The 19390-nt window shown below is 38.6% G+C and overlaps 2 protein-coding genes across 5 annotated transcripts in view; both read left to right on the top strand.

Annotated features, from left to right (window-relative positions):
- LOC143039895 (glycerol kinase 5) overlaps window positions 1-19390 on the top strand; it is a 474671-nt gene that overhangs the window by 42381 nt on the left and 412900 nt on the right. The window lies entirely within an intron of this gene.
- Window positions 1-19390, top strand: part of mtm (phosphatidylinositol-3-phosphate phosphatase) — a 161383-nt gene that overhangs the window by 119059 nt on the left and 22934 nt on the right. For all 4 annotated transcript variants that reach the window (XM_076210225.1, XM_076210223.1, XM_076210222.1 and 1 more), the window contains one exon: window positions 13041-13148. In XM_076210225.1, coding sequence (XP_076066340.1) covers window positions 13041-13148 — 108 coding nt within the window. The remainder of the gene's footprint in view (window positions 1-13040; window positions 13149-19390) is intronic.

Genomic DNA, 19390 nt, shown 5'->3' with positions numbered 1-19390 from the left:
TTAGTAAACACTGAGAGAAAATATGTGAATGGTAAACTTAAAAATAAACAGGAAATGGTGAAACTATGCCAAGGAAATATAGAATACACAGAAGATCTAGAAATGGCTGAAGTCATGAATAAAAACTTCAAGTCTGTTTTTACTAGAGAGAAGCTACAGTATTAGGACGAAGGAAGCAAAGTGTGATCTCCCCCCATGAGCAAAATAAAAAAAAAAAAAAAAAAAAAAATAATAATAATAATAATAATGGAGCAGTTAACAAACCTTGATGTTAGGAAATTGCATGGCCCGGACGGAATTGCAAACTGAATACTAAAAGAATGCAAAGAAGAACTAATGGACAAAATATATAACATTACAAGTTCACTTAAAGATGGAAAATTACCAAAAGACTGGAAAAATGCCAACATTGTACCAATATTTAAAGGAGGAAACAAGGAAGAACCAACCAGTTACAGACCGGTCTCCTCAACAAGCAGTGTAGCCAAAATTTGTGAGAAAATTGTCAAGAATAGATGAGTAAAACACCTGGAAGAAAATAATATAATAAACCCAAGACAATTTGGGTTCAGACAGGGAAGATGTACCACAAATTGGATCTGTTTTTACTCAAGACTAATATAATACAAGAAAGGGATGGATGGATTGATTGTGCTGACTACCACACAAGAAATTATTTAAAAACATTGGAAAATATAGGAGGGATACAAGGGAACCTACTAAACTGTATGGAGGACTTCCTGAATGGTAGAAAGATGAGAGTAGTACTTAGAGAAAAATATTCAAGTTGGAAGGAGGTGATAAGTGGAGGATTACAAAGGCGGAGCATGCCGACAGGAGACCTTTTGGTCTGTAACTAGGTCGGATGCAAAAAAAATATGTAAATGATAAAAAATTGATAAAATAAAATGAAAATTATACACACATATACAGTAGAAGCCCGATTTAACGGATATCAATTTAGCGGAAGCTGAAATTAGCGAACTGCAAATAGCAATAACGAAAATGCTCAACTTAGCAGAAATGGTCCGCTAAGTTGACCATTTTCCACTAGCTGGTCAGACGCGCGTCTACGGAAATAGTTCAATTTAGCAGGAACGGTCCGCTAAGTTGAGCATTTTCCGTCAACTGGCCACATGCGTGTCTCAGAGTCCAATGTTACCAGATGGTACCAGATTGTGGTGGTGGAATCAAGGAAAAATTTATAATTTAGTACTTTGGAGGTATATATATATATATATATATATATATATATATATATATATATGTATATATATATATATATATATATATATATATATATATATATACAATAATATATAATTCAGTATATTGTTACGGACGGACTGGTTATGTGAAGAGACGTTACGTATAACGGATAAGAACTTAAGAACCAGCTCACTTCTAGAAGCCACTGTAGGGCTGAATTACCTGGTCAGCGCCTAGATAATTCGTAAGACTAGAAGTAAAGTAACAAAGAAGATTCCAGGAAAGGAATATTAAACTAGCGATAAAACTAGTAAATGAAATTATTAATAACATGGAAAATATTTACAGGCAATAATAAACACGAGAGAATGGACAGTGGGGTCAATGGGACCATTACACGAATACAAGAATAAGGAAAGTATCGTTCAAATACGAAGTACAAGATACGTATACAATATGGTACTAAGTACAAATAGGTCAGGAACATATGTATCAAAATAAGTAATAAGTACAAATACAAGTATAACGCAAAGCAATGTATATAAGACAAGTAATGGAGGCAAAAGGGGTGATCACTTCACACGAATCGTCTCATGAGTCCAACGTGGTAAGACAGATATGTGAGAAAGCTATAGGAAAAGGGAAGGATGTTTTTTTGGCTTTTATGGATCTGGAAAAGGCTTATGATAGGGTAGAGAGGAAGGCACTATGGGAGGTTTTGCAGATATATGGGATAGGAGGAAAGCTTCTAGGAGCTGTCAAGAGTTTTTATGAGAGTAGTAGAGCATGTGTCAGGATTAGAAATGGAGAGAGTGTTTCAAGGTAAAGGTGGGTATTCGTCATGGATGCGTTATGTCGCCCTGGCTGTTCAACTTATACATGGATGGGAAGGTGCGAGAGGTAAATGCAAGGGTAGTGGGCAAGGGATTGGAGATGGTTAAAGAAAATGGAGAAAAGTGGGAGGTGAGCCAGCTGTTGTTTGCGGACGACACTGCACTTGTGGCAGGATCAGAGGAGGGACTGAGGAAGTTGGTGACAGAGTTTGGGAGAGTGTGTGATAGAAGAAAGCTGAAGATAAATGTGGGTAAAAGTAAGGTGATGAGATGTACAAGGGGTGAAAGTGGCAGCAGACTGGAAGTGAGCATTAAGGGAGAGCAACTGGAGAAAGTGGATAGTTTTAGATACTTGGGTGCAAATGTGGCAGGAAAAGCTGGAGTGGAGATGGAGGTAGAATGTAGATTGAGAGAAGCGAGTAAATACCTTGGTGGATTAAAGAGTGTAATGAGGAATAGACATTTGGGAATGGATGCTAAGAGGAGACTGTATGAAGGAGTGATTGTGCCCACAGGGCTGTATGGGGCAGAAACATGCAACATAAGAGAAGAGAGGAGTTTGAATGTGTTTGAGATGAGGTGTCTGAGAAGTATGATGGGGGTTACTAGGCTAGATAGAGTGAGAAATGAGGAGGTGAGGAGGAGAACAGGGATGGAAAGGGAGTTGGGAGATAGGGTTGATGAAAGAATATTAGGATGGTTTGGACACATGGAAAGAATGAGTGAAGAAAGAGTAGTAAAAGAGGTATGGAAGGCAGATGTGGAGGGAGTGAACATGAGGGGACGTCCTAGGATGAGATGGATGGATGGGGTGAAGGGGGCTTTGGGGAAGAGGGGAATGTCTGTTGAGGTAGGACGGGAGAGGACAGAAGACGGGTGAATGGTGAATGGTTGTATATGGATGATGTTGTGATACATGAGGTGGAATGGGTGGGGGGATGGGGGGTGAGGTAATATGTGTGAGCAAAATTTGATGCAGCCCAAAGGGATTTCTCCCCGTCTTCTCCTTTTCTGCGTGGGGGGAAGGAGAGGGGGGGGTCACCGATTTAATGAAGCGGCCTTGCTGTGGATGTGCTGTACCTTGTGACATTGCCTCTGACCCAGGGCAGTGGACAGGGTGCAGAGATGACCCGTCATCCAGGAGGTGTTAAGATAAGAGGAAGGGTGGAGGGGAGTGGAGTGTATTTAGGGATGGTATGGGTGGGAATGATTTTATGCCTTTTCCTTTTTGGCTACCTCCCTGGTAAGGGGGAAAAAGCTTTAGTACAGTAGAAGCCCGATTTAACGAACTAATTCAGCCAAGGTCCAGTGCGCTAAAGTGAATTTTCTGCTAAATTGGAGGTTGTTTTCGACCCCCTCTTTAGCGGAATTTTCCGCTAGCTTGAGCTTATTTCCACTAACTCTGGTTCTGTATTTGTCTCCCTACGTAGCGGAATTTTCTGCTATATTGAGCTTTTTTTTGCTAAATCCTCTCGGTCATCTTCTCATTTACTATAGTAGTCTGGATGGCTTATTCAAATGAAGACAATAAAGTACTATGTACTATTAATAATACATGTGTTTTGTTTACCCTATACAGTATTAATAGCATAAAGAAAAATATATTAATAAAGAAATATATATAATAAATTACATTAGAGTTAATAATACAGTATCTTACTGTTTCATTATTTTGTTTTCCTATTATACTGTCTATTTCTACTTGAATATATTTGTGCTACAATTATACTTTATACATATTGTAACGTAATATTAGATATTACGTCATGTATGTAATTATGTTATAGAATTGTGTTCCTTTGTATTAAATAACTATGTTCATAATATTTGTCCTTTACTAGTCTTTCTTCACTCATTCTTTCCATGTGTCCAAACCATCCTAATACTCTTTCATCCACCCTATCTCCCAGCTCCCTTTCCACCCCTGTTCTCCTCCTCACTTCCTCATTTCTCACTCTATCTAGCCTAGTAACCCCCATCATACTTCTCAGACACTTCATCTCAAACACATTCAAGTTCCTTCTCTCTTCCTCTCTCATGTTCCATGTTTCTGCTCCATACAGTGCTGTTGGCACAATCACTCCTTCATACAGTCTCCTCTTAGCATCCATTCCCAGATTCCTATTCCTCATTACACTTTTTAAACCAAGGCATTTACTCGCTTCTCTCAATCTACATTCTACCTCCACCTTCACTCCACCTTTTCCTGCCACATTTGCACCCAAATATCTAAAACTATCCACTTCCTCCAGTTGCTCTCCCTTAATGCTCACTTCCAGATTACTGCCACTTTCACCCCTTGTACATCTCATCACCTTTCTTTTACCCACATTTATCTTAAGCTTTCTTCTATCACACACTCTCCCAAACTCTGTCACCAGCTTCCTCAATCCCTCCTCCGATCCTGCCACAAGCGCAGTGTCGTCCGCAAACAACAGCATTTTCCTTAACCATCTCCAATCCCTGACCCACTACCCTTGCATTCACCTCTCGCACCACCCCATCCATGTATAAGTTGAACAGCCAGGGTGACATAACGCATCCCTGACGAAGTCCCAACTTTACCTCAAACCACTCACTCTCTCCATTTCTAATCTTGACACAAGCTCTACTACTCTCATAAAAACTCTTGATAGCTCCCAGAAGCTTTCCTCCTATCCTGTATATCTGCATAACCTCCCACAGTGCCTTTCTGTCTACCCTGTCGTAAGCCTTTTCCAGATCCATAAAAGCCCAGAAAACATCCTTCCCCTTACCTATAGCTTTCTCACATATCTGTCTTACCACAAAGATCTGATCTACACAACCTCTACCTGTCCTAAACCCACACTGTTCCTCACCAATTACTCCCTCTGTTCCTCTCCTAATCCTCTCAATCAAGATCCTCCCATAAGCCTTCCCAACTACACTTAACAAGCTAATCCCTCTGAAACTACTACATTCACACTTGTCCCCCTTTTCCTTGTAAAGTGGAACTATACACGCACTCCTCCAGTCCTCTGGCACTCTACCTTCTCTCCAGCAAACATTAAATAACCTCACCAACCAGTCCACCATCACTATACCTTCTTTTTTTAAACATTCTGCATGGCATCCATCCAGACCAGGTGCCTTACCCGCTTTCATCATCTTAACTGCTGCCTTCACTTCATCCTTCCTTATTTCTCCTCCATTTTCCTCACTCATCACTCTCATTTTCTTCGCATTTCCCACTGCAGCTATCTTTCCATCCCTATCCTCCTTCACATTTAGCAACTCCCTAAAATATTCTGCCCATCTTCCCCTTACTGCCTTCTCCTCCATTATCATCTCTCCATCCGCACCTTTTACCTTTTCTTCCCCACTTGATTCGCCTCCTCTTCTTCTCTTAATTTCTTTCCAAAACATCTTTTAATTACTTTAAAAAAAATTCTGTCATACTCTTACCCCATTTTACATCTGCTCTCCTCTTTGCCTCCTTTACCTTTTTCTTTACTTCTCTTTTCTTTTCTTTGTACCTCTCATATGACTCCCTCGTCCTATTTTGTAACCAATCTGTGAAATCTCGCTTCTTCTCTTCTACAACCTTCTTCATTTCCTCATCCCACCATTCACTACCCTTCCTTCTATTTCCTCCTGACCTTCTTGTTCCACACACCATCTTTGCACACTTTATGACTGCCTCCTTGAACCATCCCCATTCCTCCTCCACACCTACCTCCACTCTATCCTTCACTCCCTCCCACTCCTCCTTCAGCTTCCTCTTGTACTCCTTCTCCTTTTCCTCGTCGTTTAGAGAGTTCACTCTAAGCACCTCCCTACCTTTTGTCCTTTTCCTCTTCCTCCATCTGTCCTCCACTCTCAACTTACCTTCCACCAGAAAATGATCTGATATTCCCCCACCCTCTCCCCTTAGCACATGTACATCTCTAACTCTTCCTATCATAATCCTATTTACCACTACATAGTCCATTAAAGCTCTATCTACCTCCTTTCCCTCCACCACCCTCTCCCACGTGTACTTATGCTTGACTTTCTTCAGAAACACTGTATTTGCTATCATCAACTCTCTTTCTAGACACATTTCCACCATCAACTCTCCACTACGATTCTTTCCTGGAACTCCACACTTCCCAACCACTCCATCAATTGGCTCCTTTCCTACCCTAGCATTAAGGTCTCCCAGTACTATTACATTTACACTTCTCCCTAAACCCTCTATGCACTCATTTAAATCTATCCAAAAGGCCTCCCTTTCTTCTACATTCTTCTCACTGCCAGGCCCATATGCACTTACAAAAACCCACATCTCCTTTCCCAGTTTCACCTTCATCCACATTATCCTTGAGGAAACCTTCCCTCCCTCGCCCTCTCTTCACTCCTGATAACCTCCCACTTACACTCCCAAACTTACAATCGCCCTTCCCTTTCAGCTTAGTTTCACTGAAAGCCAACACATCCATCTTTCTTCTCACAAACATACTACCTATCTCTTCCCCTTTACTCTCATCTGTACCACATCCACGCACATTAAAAGACCCAAACCTTAGGGTGCTGGACCGAGGCCCTCCAGCCCCTCCTATGCCTCTGCCTTTTTTTCTAGGAATGTGCCCTGTAGGGCTACAAGGAGAGGGATGCCTAGTCCCAATCCCCGTCCATTTTTTTCTCGCCTCTTACGATCCAAGTGGGAAACTTGGTGGCAGTATTCTTTTCCCCCACCACAGGGAATTCCCCCACCATAGAAAAAGAAAATACTCAGAGAAATGGTACAGTATAGCAACAAGGGTTGGGGGACAGCATAACGGAGGGACAGTCGTAGTATAAAAGTGTCATCATTTTTCTATGAACAGAGTTTTCCTCTATCATAGACAAAATGATGTGTGGCTCTAGTCCGTAGGGGCGCCCCATATAGACCCTAAAGTATCGACTGCATGCTACTTTGCCACAGTAACAAGCAGCCAATACCCCAGACGGGGCTAATACCCCCCAGACAAAAACATGAACACAAATTACAACATTTGATTGAAAATAGTTATTGGAACAAACATTTTAATCCTGAATGTGTTTTGATATGGGTTATATTTTGCTTACAGTAAAAAAATAAAGCCTGTTGATATTGGGGTGTCTCTTTTTAAATTTGGAAAACATTCGAGTGAAAATAGTGGTTTAATTAGGAGTTTAATTTATGGTGCTATGCTTAATTGTAAAGATAGCACATTCCGTAAACGATTTGTTAAAGCCACATTTACTTTAAAGAAAGACACATCTCTATGCATAACTAGAGCTGATAAAAGCAACATCTTGGTTATTATGGATGAAAGTGATTATGATAAAGTAATTGATCATTTACAAGATAAAAACACTTATTCTGAACTTAACAAAGATCCTAGTGACACATTTAATAAGAATTTCCCTAAAGAATTAAGAACATTACTTAAAGGTAGAGAAGACTTGATTAAATATTTCTCTATACAAAATCTTTCAACACCTTATTTGTATAGGCTTATTAAAATTCACAAGCCAAATCATCCCATTAGGCCCATCATCAGTTCTGTAGGCTCTGTAAGCTATAAGCTTTTTAAGTGGCTTGTGACAAAGGTTTCTCCATTTATAGGTAGTATTTCTAACTCATTTATTCAAAATAGTGAAGACTTGATTAAAAAGGTTAAATCTCTCAACATTGATTATCCTTACAATTTAGTTAGTTTCGATGTTACTGGGCTCGTTACTCATGTTTTAACCTTTCTCCCAAATATTCTAGGTAACAGTATTGATGGTATCCCTTGTAAAAATTTTATAAAATTAATAAGTCTGTGTGTAAATAATTCTTCCTTTGTCTTTGAGGGGAAATATTACACACAGACCTTCGGGATGGCTATGAGAAATCCTCTTTCACCAGTTTTAGCTAACATCCACATGAAATATTTTGAAAAATATTTATTACCAACTACAGTAGAAGCCCGATTTAATGAACTAATTCAGCCAAGGTCCAGTCCACTAAATTGAATTATCCGTTAAATTGAGTGAGTGAGCGTTGGTGTAACAGTGTTGCCAGAGGGGATTATAAAAATGATACATACCTAAAAATTCCCTAGTGTACACACACACACATAGAGTATATATATTATTGTAAGTGAATTATAGGCAGCACAATCGTGAATTGCAAACGAACAGCAACGTGCAGTAATTTGTTGCAACGTGTGTGTTTGTGTGTGTGTGTGTGTCGTGTAACAATGATATGAGCTGTCTGTGAATTTCACGGAATATTAGTCATAGCTTCGTGTTTGGTTCGATGTACATAATTCTAGCGATTAATAGGACTGGGCAGTTGGTTTTTGGATAGTGAGCATTACTGTTGTGTTGTTGCAGAAAACATAGTTTGTTGTTATAGAAGTGTTTTTCGTGGTGATTACTCTCGCGTACTGATTTTGAATTTTCCCATCAACTTACCGTTTCATTATTTTGTTTTCCTATTATACCATCTATTTCTACTTGAATATATTTCTGCTACAATTATACTTTATACATATACTGAATTATATATTATTGTATATATATATATATATATATATATATATTTATTTATATACCTCCAAAGTACTAAATTATAAAAAAATTCCTTGACTCCCACCACCACAATCTGGTAACATCTGGTAACATTGGACTCTGAGACACGCATGTGACCAGTTGATGGAAAATGCTCAACTTAGCTTACCGTTCCCGCTAAATTGAGCTATTTCCGTAGACGCGCGTCTGGCCAGCTAGCGGAAAATGGTCAACTTAGCGGACCATTTCTGCTAAGTTGAGCATTTTCGTTATTGCTATTTGCAGTTCGCTAATTTCAGCTTCCGCTAATTTCAGCTTCCGCTAAATTGAGATTTGTTAAATAGGGCTTCTACTGTATTAACCCCTTCGATACAATGACACCTACGTAGGCGTCATGAGGAGCAAGTGGGTACGCGAGGATGCCGATGTCGGCGTCTTGATTATATTTTTTGTAGTCGTACCTGCGTGACCCCCATACTCTGTAAACTGGCTTCATCATATTTTCTATGGTTATCAAAATTCACGGGTGAAAGAGAAGGAGCTATATAAGCGGTAACTTTATTTTTTATAATGCGAGTATTATGACGCAACATCGCACGTCTGGCTGCTAATGCTGCCCACGAGATTTTGGCCCATAGTGAAGGGGTTAAAGATGAAAAAGTTATTTGGTTCAGATATGTAGATGATGTTTTGTGTTTCTGGCCTAATAACCTATCTATTGATGATTTACTTATTAATCTAAATTCACTGGTACATACATACATATACCAAGGCTTTTTCCCCCTTACCAGGGAGGTAGCCAAAAAGGACAAAGCATAAAATCATTCCCACCCATTCCACCCCCGAAAACACTCCACACCCCTCCACCCTCCCTCCCATCTTAGCACCTCCTAGATGAAAATTCACTGGTACCCTCCATTAACTTCACTCTTGAAATAGAAAATGACAACAGTTTGCCCTTTTTAGATGTTGAAATAATTAGAGATAATGGTACTCTGAAAACAAAAGTCTATAGAAAACTCATCAATATTCTTTCCTATGTTAATTTTTATTCCAATCACCGTATCAATGTAAAAAGATCAGTTTTTATTTCCATGTACTTGAGAGCTTACAGGATTTTAGATCCTGAATTTATTGATGACGAAATTAGAACTATCCAGAATATTGGGGAAAAGTTAAAATATCCCACTCCTATTCTTAATGTCACAATACCGCCAAGAAACGCTTTTACAAAGCTTGCAATCAGGAACAAAGAAACCATAAGCAGCTTGATACATTTGTTCTTCCTTTTCATGAAAATTTTCTTAGTATTGTCAGCCTACTCAAGAAATTGGATATCAAAGTAGCTTTTGAATATGACCACACCATTAAGAAAACTTTAATTAAGAACAGCTCTCCTAACAACAACAGTGTGGTCTATAAAATTCCTTGCCAAGATTGTAACAAATTTTATATTGGACGAACTGGGAAAAACTTGGGAACAAGGATTTCCCAGCATAAATATAGTGTGAGATCTGCCCAGGAAAATAATGTATTATTTCAACATAAAGCAGTATACAACCATCATATTGATTGGTCTAAGGCAACAATTTTAGCCAAAGGAAAAAGCCCACAAGAAAGAAATATAACAGAAACCTGCTTAATAACAGGCATGTTTGATAAAAATATAAAATTAAGCTATGGACATTTTAAATGTGATAAATTGGTATCCCAAATGGTCACAAAAATCTTTCCACCAGATTGAACCTTATGTGTTGGTCAGGTCGATAGAGGTAAGGTCATCCTCCTTTCCCCCATTGTATTGTCTCCCCCTCCCCCCCCTATGGTTGCTACCTGATACATACATACATATACCAAAGGCTTTTTCACCCTATATGGGGGGTAACCAAAAAGAAAAAGGCATAGAAACCACTCCCACCCATTCCATTTCCTATATATTCCACTCCCCTCCACCCTCCTCCCTCCCTCTTATCTTGGCACCTCCTGGATGACGGGTCATCCCTGCATCCTGTCCACTGCCCTGGGTCAGAAGCAGTGTCACAAGACACAGCACATCCATAGCAAAGCTGCTTCATAAATTCAGTGACCCTACCTCTCCATCCCCCCATGCAGAAAAGGAGAAGATGGGGAGAAATCCCTTTGGGCTGTGTCAAATTTTTTCTCATACATAGTTCCTTACCCCCCATCCTCCACCCACTCCCCCTCATGCATCACAGCTTCATCTATACACAACCCCTCTCCATTCACCCCTATCTTCTGTCCTCTCCTGTCCTTCCTTCAGACATTCCTCTCTTTTGTAATGCCCCTTTCACCCCATCCATCTCATCCTAGGATGCCCCCTCATATTCACTCCTTCCACCTCTGCCTTCCAAATTTCTTTCATCAATCTTTCTTCACTCATTCTTTCCATGTGTCCAAACCATCCTAATATTCTTTCATCAACCCTATCTCCCAGCTCCCTTTTCACCCCTGTTCTCCTCCTCGCCTCCTCATTTCTCACTCTAGCCTAGTAATCCCTATCATACTTCTCAGACATTTCATCTCAAACACATTCAAACTCCTCTCTTCCTCTCTCATGTTCCATGTTTCTGCCCCATACAATGCTGTTGGCACAATCACTCCTTCATATAACCTGCTCTTAGCATCCATTCCCAGATGTCTATTTCTCATTACACTTTTTAATCCACCAAGGCATTTACTCACTTCTCTCAATCTACATTCTACTTCCACCCCCACTCCTCTCTTTCCTGCCACATTCACACCCAAATATCTAAAACTATCCACTTCCTCCAGTCTTTCATCCTTAATGCTCACTTCCAACCTGCTGTCACTCTCTCCCCATGTACATCTCATCACCTTACTTTTACCCACATTTATTTTCAGCTTCCTTCTTTCACACACCTTCTCAAACTCTGTCACTAACTTCCTCAATCCCTCCTCTGATCCTGCTACAAGCGCAGTGTCGTCAGCAAACAACAACTGGCTCACCTCCCACTTTTCTCCATTTTCTTTAATCATCTCCAACCCCTGACCCACTACCCTTGCATTCACCTCTCACACCACCCCATCCATGTAAAGATTGAACAGCCAGGGCGACATAGCACATCCCTGATGAAGTCCCACCTTTACCTCAAACCACTCACTCTCTCCATTTCTAATCCTAACACAAGCTCTACTACTCTCGTAAAAACTTTTGACTGATCATAACAGCTTTCCTCCTATCCCATATATCTGCAGTACCTCTCACAGTGCCTTCCTGTCTACCCTGTCGTAAGCCTTTTCCAGATCCATAGAAGCCCCCCAAAATCTGATACTTTTATTTAAACACAACTCTGTATCTCTGTCATTTAGTCTGAAGATGTAATATACAAAAACACTTACTGTCTACAAGTTTCCCTTCTCATGTGGTTATTTTGCATATATATATATATATATATATATATATATATACATATATATATTTGTACAACACTGAATGAGTCCCAGTGATTAGAGATACATTTTAACAACCACAATGCACTTTACAATTACTTTCCCACATTTGTATACTTCCAATTGTACTATCATAGTGGAGATGGGTTGACCGCAAAATTTCATGTATGTGTAACTCGAGCATACAAATATATAAGAAAAATTGTACTCAACTTATATCTCTCTTGATAGCCTAGTTGGCAAGTCACTACCACAGTCGCCAGGAGGATGCTGGGTTCGAGTCCTTGGCAGTACTTCATTTCAATTTCTGCATGTCGGCCTTTGATGGCTTAGAATTAAAGTGCATTGTGGTTGTTAATATATATATATGTATGTATGTATGTATCTAAGGGCTTTGAATATGATGTAGGGTGCAGCATCAAAATGCATAAGCAAACAATGGCAGAACTGATGACAGTGCAGCAAATTTTTGTCATGATGCTCGAGGGCTGAGTGGGTTAAGGTGTTGCTACTTGCAGGGAAGGTTGAGGTGATGGCAGTTTGAACCCTGCCACCGATGAGTTGAACAATGTCCTACATAAGGAGCACTGTCCTAGCCCAATGATATGGGGAGTTTGTGAAGTTAAACAAAATTAATCGGTAAATTATTGTTATTGATATTTAGGGAGGGGATAGGGGGGTAGAGAATGATATATTGATGCAGCCCAAAGATAATTTTCTCTCTTTTCTCAATCTTCCGCATGAGGGGATGGAAAAGGGGAGATGTTGATTAAGTGAAGTGGCCTTGTTGAGGATATACTGTGCATTGCTTCTTACCCAATGCATTGGGCAGGAGATAGGGATGACCCTTCATCCACGAGGAACTGAGATGAGAGGGAGGAAAGGGTGGTGGATGGGAATGGAATGAGTGGGAGTGGGTGTGTGCTGGGCTACCTCCCTTATAAGGGGAAAAACCCTTTGTATATAGATTATTGTTCTTTCCTTCATTGTTTCTTTCATTTTTGATATGTAATCTCCTTTTGTTGTTTGTTTTTGTTGCAGCTGACTGCATTGGCCATGCTTATGCTAGATGGATACTTTCGTACCATTCAAGGTTTTGCTGTGCTGCTAGAGAAGGAGTGGCTTAGCTTTGGACATAAATTTGCTCAGGTGAGGATTATGATTTAACTTGTTAACCTTTACGTTGTCTTACAGAATTTTAAATCTTCATTAAGAGTTAAGATAGAGGAAATGCAAATGGTTGTAAGGGTGAGGGATGGGTGCATGCCTTAGCTAGCCGCCTCTCATGAAAAAGAGGAGAGCCCTTTTGTTATATATATATACACTCACAATCCGAGTTACGACCTGTGCGACTTACGTCCACCCGTACTTACGACCACATTCAGCAGATGCCTACATGCACATATTATGAGTTTACTGGTTTACTGTATGTTTGCACGTAGCGTCCAGCATCCCGTACGACAGTTATGGCAGCACAGCATCTCACCAAGGTTGCGCTGTCTGCCATAATTATGGTATTTCTACCATAATTTAGTGTGTGTCTACCATCTACCATACGATGTCTACCATATACCATAATTTTACTGGAATTGATATTATACCGTATTTCGATTCCGAGTTCCCACCGATAATAATCAGGGCAGGTGGGAATGGTCAGAAAGGGCAGTTTTGCCAGATCGGTGATACACGCTTCCCCAAAAGCCAAGACAGTGTCTATGATATTCCTGGAGTTCTGAAGTAATCTTATATTCAATAAGACAATATATCTCACTGTACTATTCCATGCATAAAATATTTATTTGATGAAATAACGTTATGCTATGATTATCGTTCTTTTCTTACGAAGAGAGACCGAACGTTTTCGCATGGGAGGCGACGATGGAGCCCAGTGCATAGAAGTGAATCTTGTACTTGTTTTCATGTACATTTGAGGGCATTATTTTAAATGTTATTAAGCCTTTATTACTTCAACCTCTTTTTATTAATTATGCCTCGACCAGCGGATACCAATGGATCCCCCATAGTGCCTCGCCAGACCTACTGCCTGATCTTTCCCTCGACCGTACGCACGAAGAAAGTGTAGATGACGTGCAACCAAAAAGTGAATTTTAATTTTTTTTTTTTTTTCCATGCATATTTTCTATTTTTTATATTTTGTATCTTTGTGTTAATTTGTATTTTCGGTCTCTAATAAGAATCCTGTGTAATATATTTTCTTTCTTTACCCTATCCTATTAATTTATTATTATTAATTTATTATTTAGTATAACAATCAAAGAGTATTGAATGTTTTGCATACACTGAGAATGTTCCACCATGAGGCCACAAACGAAACATTTGAGGTGGATTTACGCTCTGCATCATATGTCCTTGAGTATACACCTCGAATGTATACGGTCCGAGTTACGACCGTTTCGACTTACGACCGGTTGGTCGGAACCGATCTAGGTCGTAACTCGGATAGTGAGTGTATATATATATATATATATATATGTATATATAATATATATATATATACACACACACACACACACACTCCACCGAACGGACGGCGTAGAGGACGATCTGAAGAAAATGTGAAATTTTCGTGGATCCCAAAACAAAGGAAGTACCTATTGTATTTACAGGGTGGGGGGGGGAAATTGCTCGTGGTGTAGTGGGAAGGTGAGGAAAAAGGAGAAGGGGAGGGATTACTGAGGGAAATGGAAGGAAATGAGGAAGGAGAGGACTTGGCCCAGGCAGGCAGACACCATGTAAACAAAAGAGGTCCCGACCAATTTAGTGATGACGAAATGTCTAACAAAAATGTAAAGATTAGAAACATAGATAAGAACAATTCAATGGAAGGTGAGGATAATAATTTCCAAGGATTTAAAGAGGGGGAGGCAGATACCAACCTCCCCCGACTAGCAAAACTGGAGGAAAGGCTTGAACAAATGACTGAACATTGGGAGATTAGGTTCGGTAAAATGTCAAAACTTACAGAAAAAGTTGAAAGATTGGAAGAACTAGAGAAGGCGAACAAAAACTTAACTGATGAAATAGAAGAACTAAAAAGACAGTTAAGAGAAGTAAAAGAGGAGAATAAAGAATTAATAAAGAACAATAAAGAAACAATAGCAAAAGAGGCACAGGGGTGGAGGAAGATACAGGAAAATAGTAAAGTTGCATTTACTGATATAATTAAACAGCAAATGAAAGAACAAACTGAAGACTCAGTTATCAAAGTGATGAGACAGAAGGAGAATATTGTAAGAGACTTAGCAGACAAAAAGAAATGTATAATTATATTAGGAATGGAAGAGAAACATAACCCAGATAGAACCTCAAGAATCAAAGAGGAAAATGAAAAAGTAAGCAGTTTACTACAATTAGTTCAGGAAGATGAACCAGAAATAATGAAACAAATTGAAGAGAAGTTCAGAATCGGAAAGTATAGTACAGATAAGACCAGACCAATTAAGATTAAATTCAGGTCACAAACGACGACAGAGAATATCTTATCCAAAACAGGGAAACTGGCAACAAATGAACAATATAAAAAGGTATGGATAAAAAGGGAAATGAATAAAGAGGAAAGAGAGGAAGAAAATAAGAAAAGACTTGAAGCTAAGGAAAAAAACGAGACCAGAACAGAGTCAGAAAAAGAGAGATTCTATTGGAGAGTAGTGAATATGAAACTAAGGCAATTCGACATACAAGAGAAAAACAAAAGGGAAACAGAGAACACAATGGAAGTGGCAGAAAACTAAGAGTGTCTTACACAAATATAGATGGATTAATAACAGGACTGAATGAGCTGAATGATTATTTGAAGGAAAAAGAACCGGACATAATGGGAATTGTAGAAACAAAATTAAAAGGTCCACTACCACCCAACAGTGTAGGACATGATGCATATAATTATTGGATTAGAAACAGAGAGACAAAACAAGGGGGTGGAGTTATGTTCCTGACTAAGAAGGATATAAACGTGAGGTGTGTCACATATGGAAAGAATACAGTAGAGATGATTATGATCGAAGTGGAAGACAGATAAGAAGAGCAGAAAGTTTGTGATAAATTATGGGCCTCCGAAAACAGCCTCGTGGGAAGAGAGGGAACATAAAAGTATGTTAGAGGACACAAAGATAACATTAAATAAGATAATGGAAGATGGAGGAAGAATAGTTATGATGGGTGACTTTAATTGCAAAGAAGTCTGCTGGGAAGAGATGACAGTAAAGGGTGGAGATGGCTCATGGGGAAACGCTCTACTTGAGATGATTACTGACAATACAATGACACAGTGGATACAGGAGAACACTAGGTATAGAAATGAGGAAGAACCATCGAGACTAGACCTAATAATTACATCTGAACCTAGAATAGTGGACAAGATTGAATATAAAACACCAATAAGTAAAAGTGACCACATATTGATTGAACTGGAACTAAATGAAGAAAAATACATGAAAAGAAATGAACAATATAGAAAAGGAAGAATGATGTATGAAAAAACAAACTTTGATAAAATAAGAGAATTCTTTCAAAAAGAAAACTGGGAAGAAATATACAAAGAAGAAACAACAGTGGAAGAGAAATGGAATATTTTGACAAAAATTTACAAAAAAGGAGTGGAAAAGTATGTCCCAAGACAAAAACAAGAAAAAGAATATGTAAAATGCTGGTACAATAAAAGTTGTAGGGAGTTAAAAGACAAAAGAGACAAAGCTTGGACCAGATGGAAAAAAGGCAGAAGGTCTGAAAAATGGAAAATATATACTTGTTATAGAAATGAATGTGTACAAACGTGCAGAGAGGAAAAGAGAAAATATGAAAAAGATGTCATAGAAAAGTGTAGAGATCAACCAAAACTATTTTACAGATTTGTAAACAACAAATTGAAAAACAAACAAGACTTGTAGAAATTAAGACAAGGAGGAGGTGAATACACAGAGGAAATTGAAATGGCGGAAATTATGAACAAACATTTTAAATCAGTGTTTACAAGGGAAAACATACAACCTGAAGAGATCGAATGGAAAGAGAAAGTCCCTCCCATGAAAGAAATAGAAGTAACAAAGAACGAAATATTGAAACACTTGAGTAATCTTGATGTCAGAAAATCGCATGGACCAGATGAAATAGCAAACTGGATTTTGAAAGAATGCAGGAATGAACTGGCAGACAAAATACATAGCATAATAAACAGTTCCTTGAAAGAAGGAAAAGTTCCAGAAGATTGGAAAAAAGCAAATATAGTACCTATATATAAAGGAGGAAATAAAGAAGCCCCTACCAACTATAGACCAGTCTCTCTAACAAGTACAATAGCAAAAATTTGTGAAAGAATTGTCAAAAGTAGATGGGTAAAATATTTAGAAAAAAACGTGTTAAATCCAAGGCAATTTGGATTCAGACAAGGACGATCATGCGTCACCAATTTAATATGTTTCTATTCTAGGCTAATAGAAAGAAAGAGATGGATGGGCTGATTGTGCATTTCTAGACCTAAAGAAAGCTTTTGAAAAAGTACCACATAAGAAGTTGCTTAAGAAATTAGGAACTGAAGGAGGAATACAGGGCAAACTGCTTAATTGGATGGAAGACTTTTTGCAAGAAAGGAAAATGAGAGTAGTGATAAGAGACAAACACTCAAAATGGGATGAATAAGCGGTGTTCCACAAGGAACAGTTTTGGCCCCAATAATATTTGCTTTATATATTAATGATATGGATGAAGGAATTGGAAGCTATATGAGCTTCTTTGCAGATGATGCAAAACTACTGAAAAGACTGAACACGGAAGAAGATTGTGAGTCACTACAGAGTGATCTAAATAAAGTACAAGAATGGAGTAGGAAGTGGGAGATGGAGTTCAATACAAAAAAGTGTAGTATAATGGAATTTGGAAAAAGCAAAAACAGAATAACAGGATCATATAAATTGGGAGAAGAAGGAATAAAAAAAGTAGAAAATGAGAAGGACCTGGGAGTCATTGTTATGAATAATATGTCACCTGAGAAACATATAAATATGATTTTTGGAGAAACTTATAATTTAATAAGAACAATCAAAGTGGCATTTACATACCTGGATGAAGAAATGGTGAAGAAAATTCTAATCACCCTGATAAGACCAAGATTGGAGTATGCAGCAACAGTATGGTCACCAAGTACAATAAAATGTATAAAAAAAACTTGAAAGAATACAAAGAGCAATTACAAAATTGGCACCAACACTCTCAAAACTATCATATGAAGAGAGACTAGCAAAACTTGAACTACAGACACTAGAACAAAGAAGAGAGAGAGGAGATTTGATAGCTATTTACAGAATCATGAAGGGCATAGAAATTACTGATAGAGAGAATCTGATAAAATGGGATGATAGAAATACAAGAGGACACGGAAAGAAAATCAAGAAAGACAGCTATAGAAGAGATGTGAAAAAGAACAGGTTTCCTCACAGAGTAATAGACAGTTGGAACAAGTTAGATGAGAAAGTGGTGTGTGCATAAACAATACATGAATTTAAAAATAGTTTAGATAAAATGAGATATGAAGACGGGACACCACGAGCATAGCTCCCCTTCCCGTAAAATACAACTAGGTAAATACAACTAGGGAAATACACACTTTCGTTGGATGGACGGCAAGAATTGGAATTCCAAAGAAAAAGGAAAATCTACGTGGATCTCAACGTCAAGGAAGTACCTTATTGTATTTATAGGGAAGGGGAAAGCTCGTGGTGTAGTGGGAAAGTGATAAAAAAGGAGAAGGGGAGGGATTATTGAGGGAAATTGAAGGAAATGAGGAAGAGGGGGACATGGTCCAGTAGGCCAGGTGTCTTGTAAACAAAAGACGGACCGATAATGACGATTTCGGTGATGACGGGATCAACAAAAATGTAAAGATTAGAAATATAGATGAAGAGCAGCACAGTGGAAGGTGATGATAATAGTTTCCAGGGATTTAAAGAGGGTGGGGGGGGATACCATCCTCCCCCGATTAGCAAGACTAGAGGAAAAACTTGATAAAATGACCAAGCATTGGGAAAATAGGTTCGGTAACGTAGCCAAGATTGTGCATAGAGTTGAAAGATTGGAAGAACTAGAGAAGGCGAACAAAAACTTAACTTTAGAAATAGAAGAATTAAAAAGACAGTTAAAAGAAGTTAAAGAAGAGAATGAGGAATTAAAGAGGAATAATAAAGACAATAAAGAGGCCATAACAAAGGAAGCACAGGGCTGGAAAAAATCCAAGAAAACAGTAAAGTTGCATTTACTGACATAATTAAGCAACAAATGAAAGAACAAACTGAAGATCAGTTATTGAAGTGATGAGACAGAAGGAGAATATAGTAAGAGACGTAGCAGACAAAAAGAAATGTATAATTATATTAGGAATG

Source organism: Oratosquilla oratoria, chromosome 27 (assembly GCF_046742065.1).
Source record: "Oratosquilla oratoria isolate Oo_2021 chromosome 27, ASM4674206v1, whole genome shotgun sequence".
In the NCBI taxonomy this organism is placed as follows: domain Eukaryota; kingdom Metazoa; phylum Arthropoda; class Malacostraca; order Stomatopoda; family Squillidae; genus Oratosquilla; species Oratosquilla oratoria.
The sequence above is the reverse complement of the archived record's forward strand: the minus strand, read 5'-3'. Positions and strand labels throughout refer to the sequence as shown.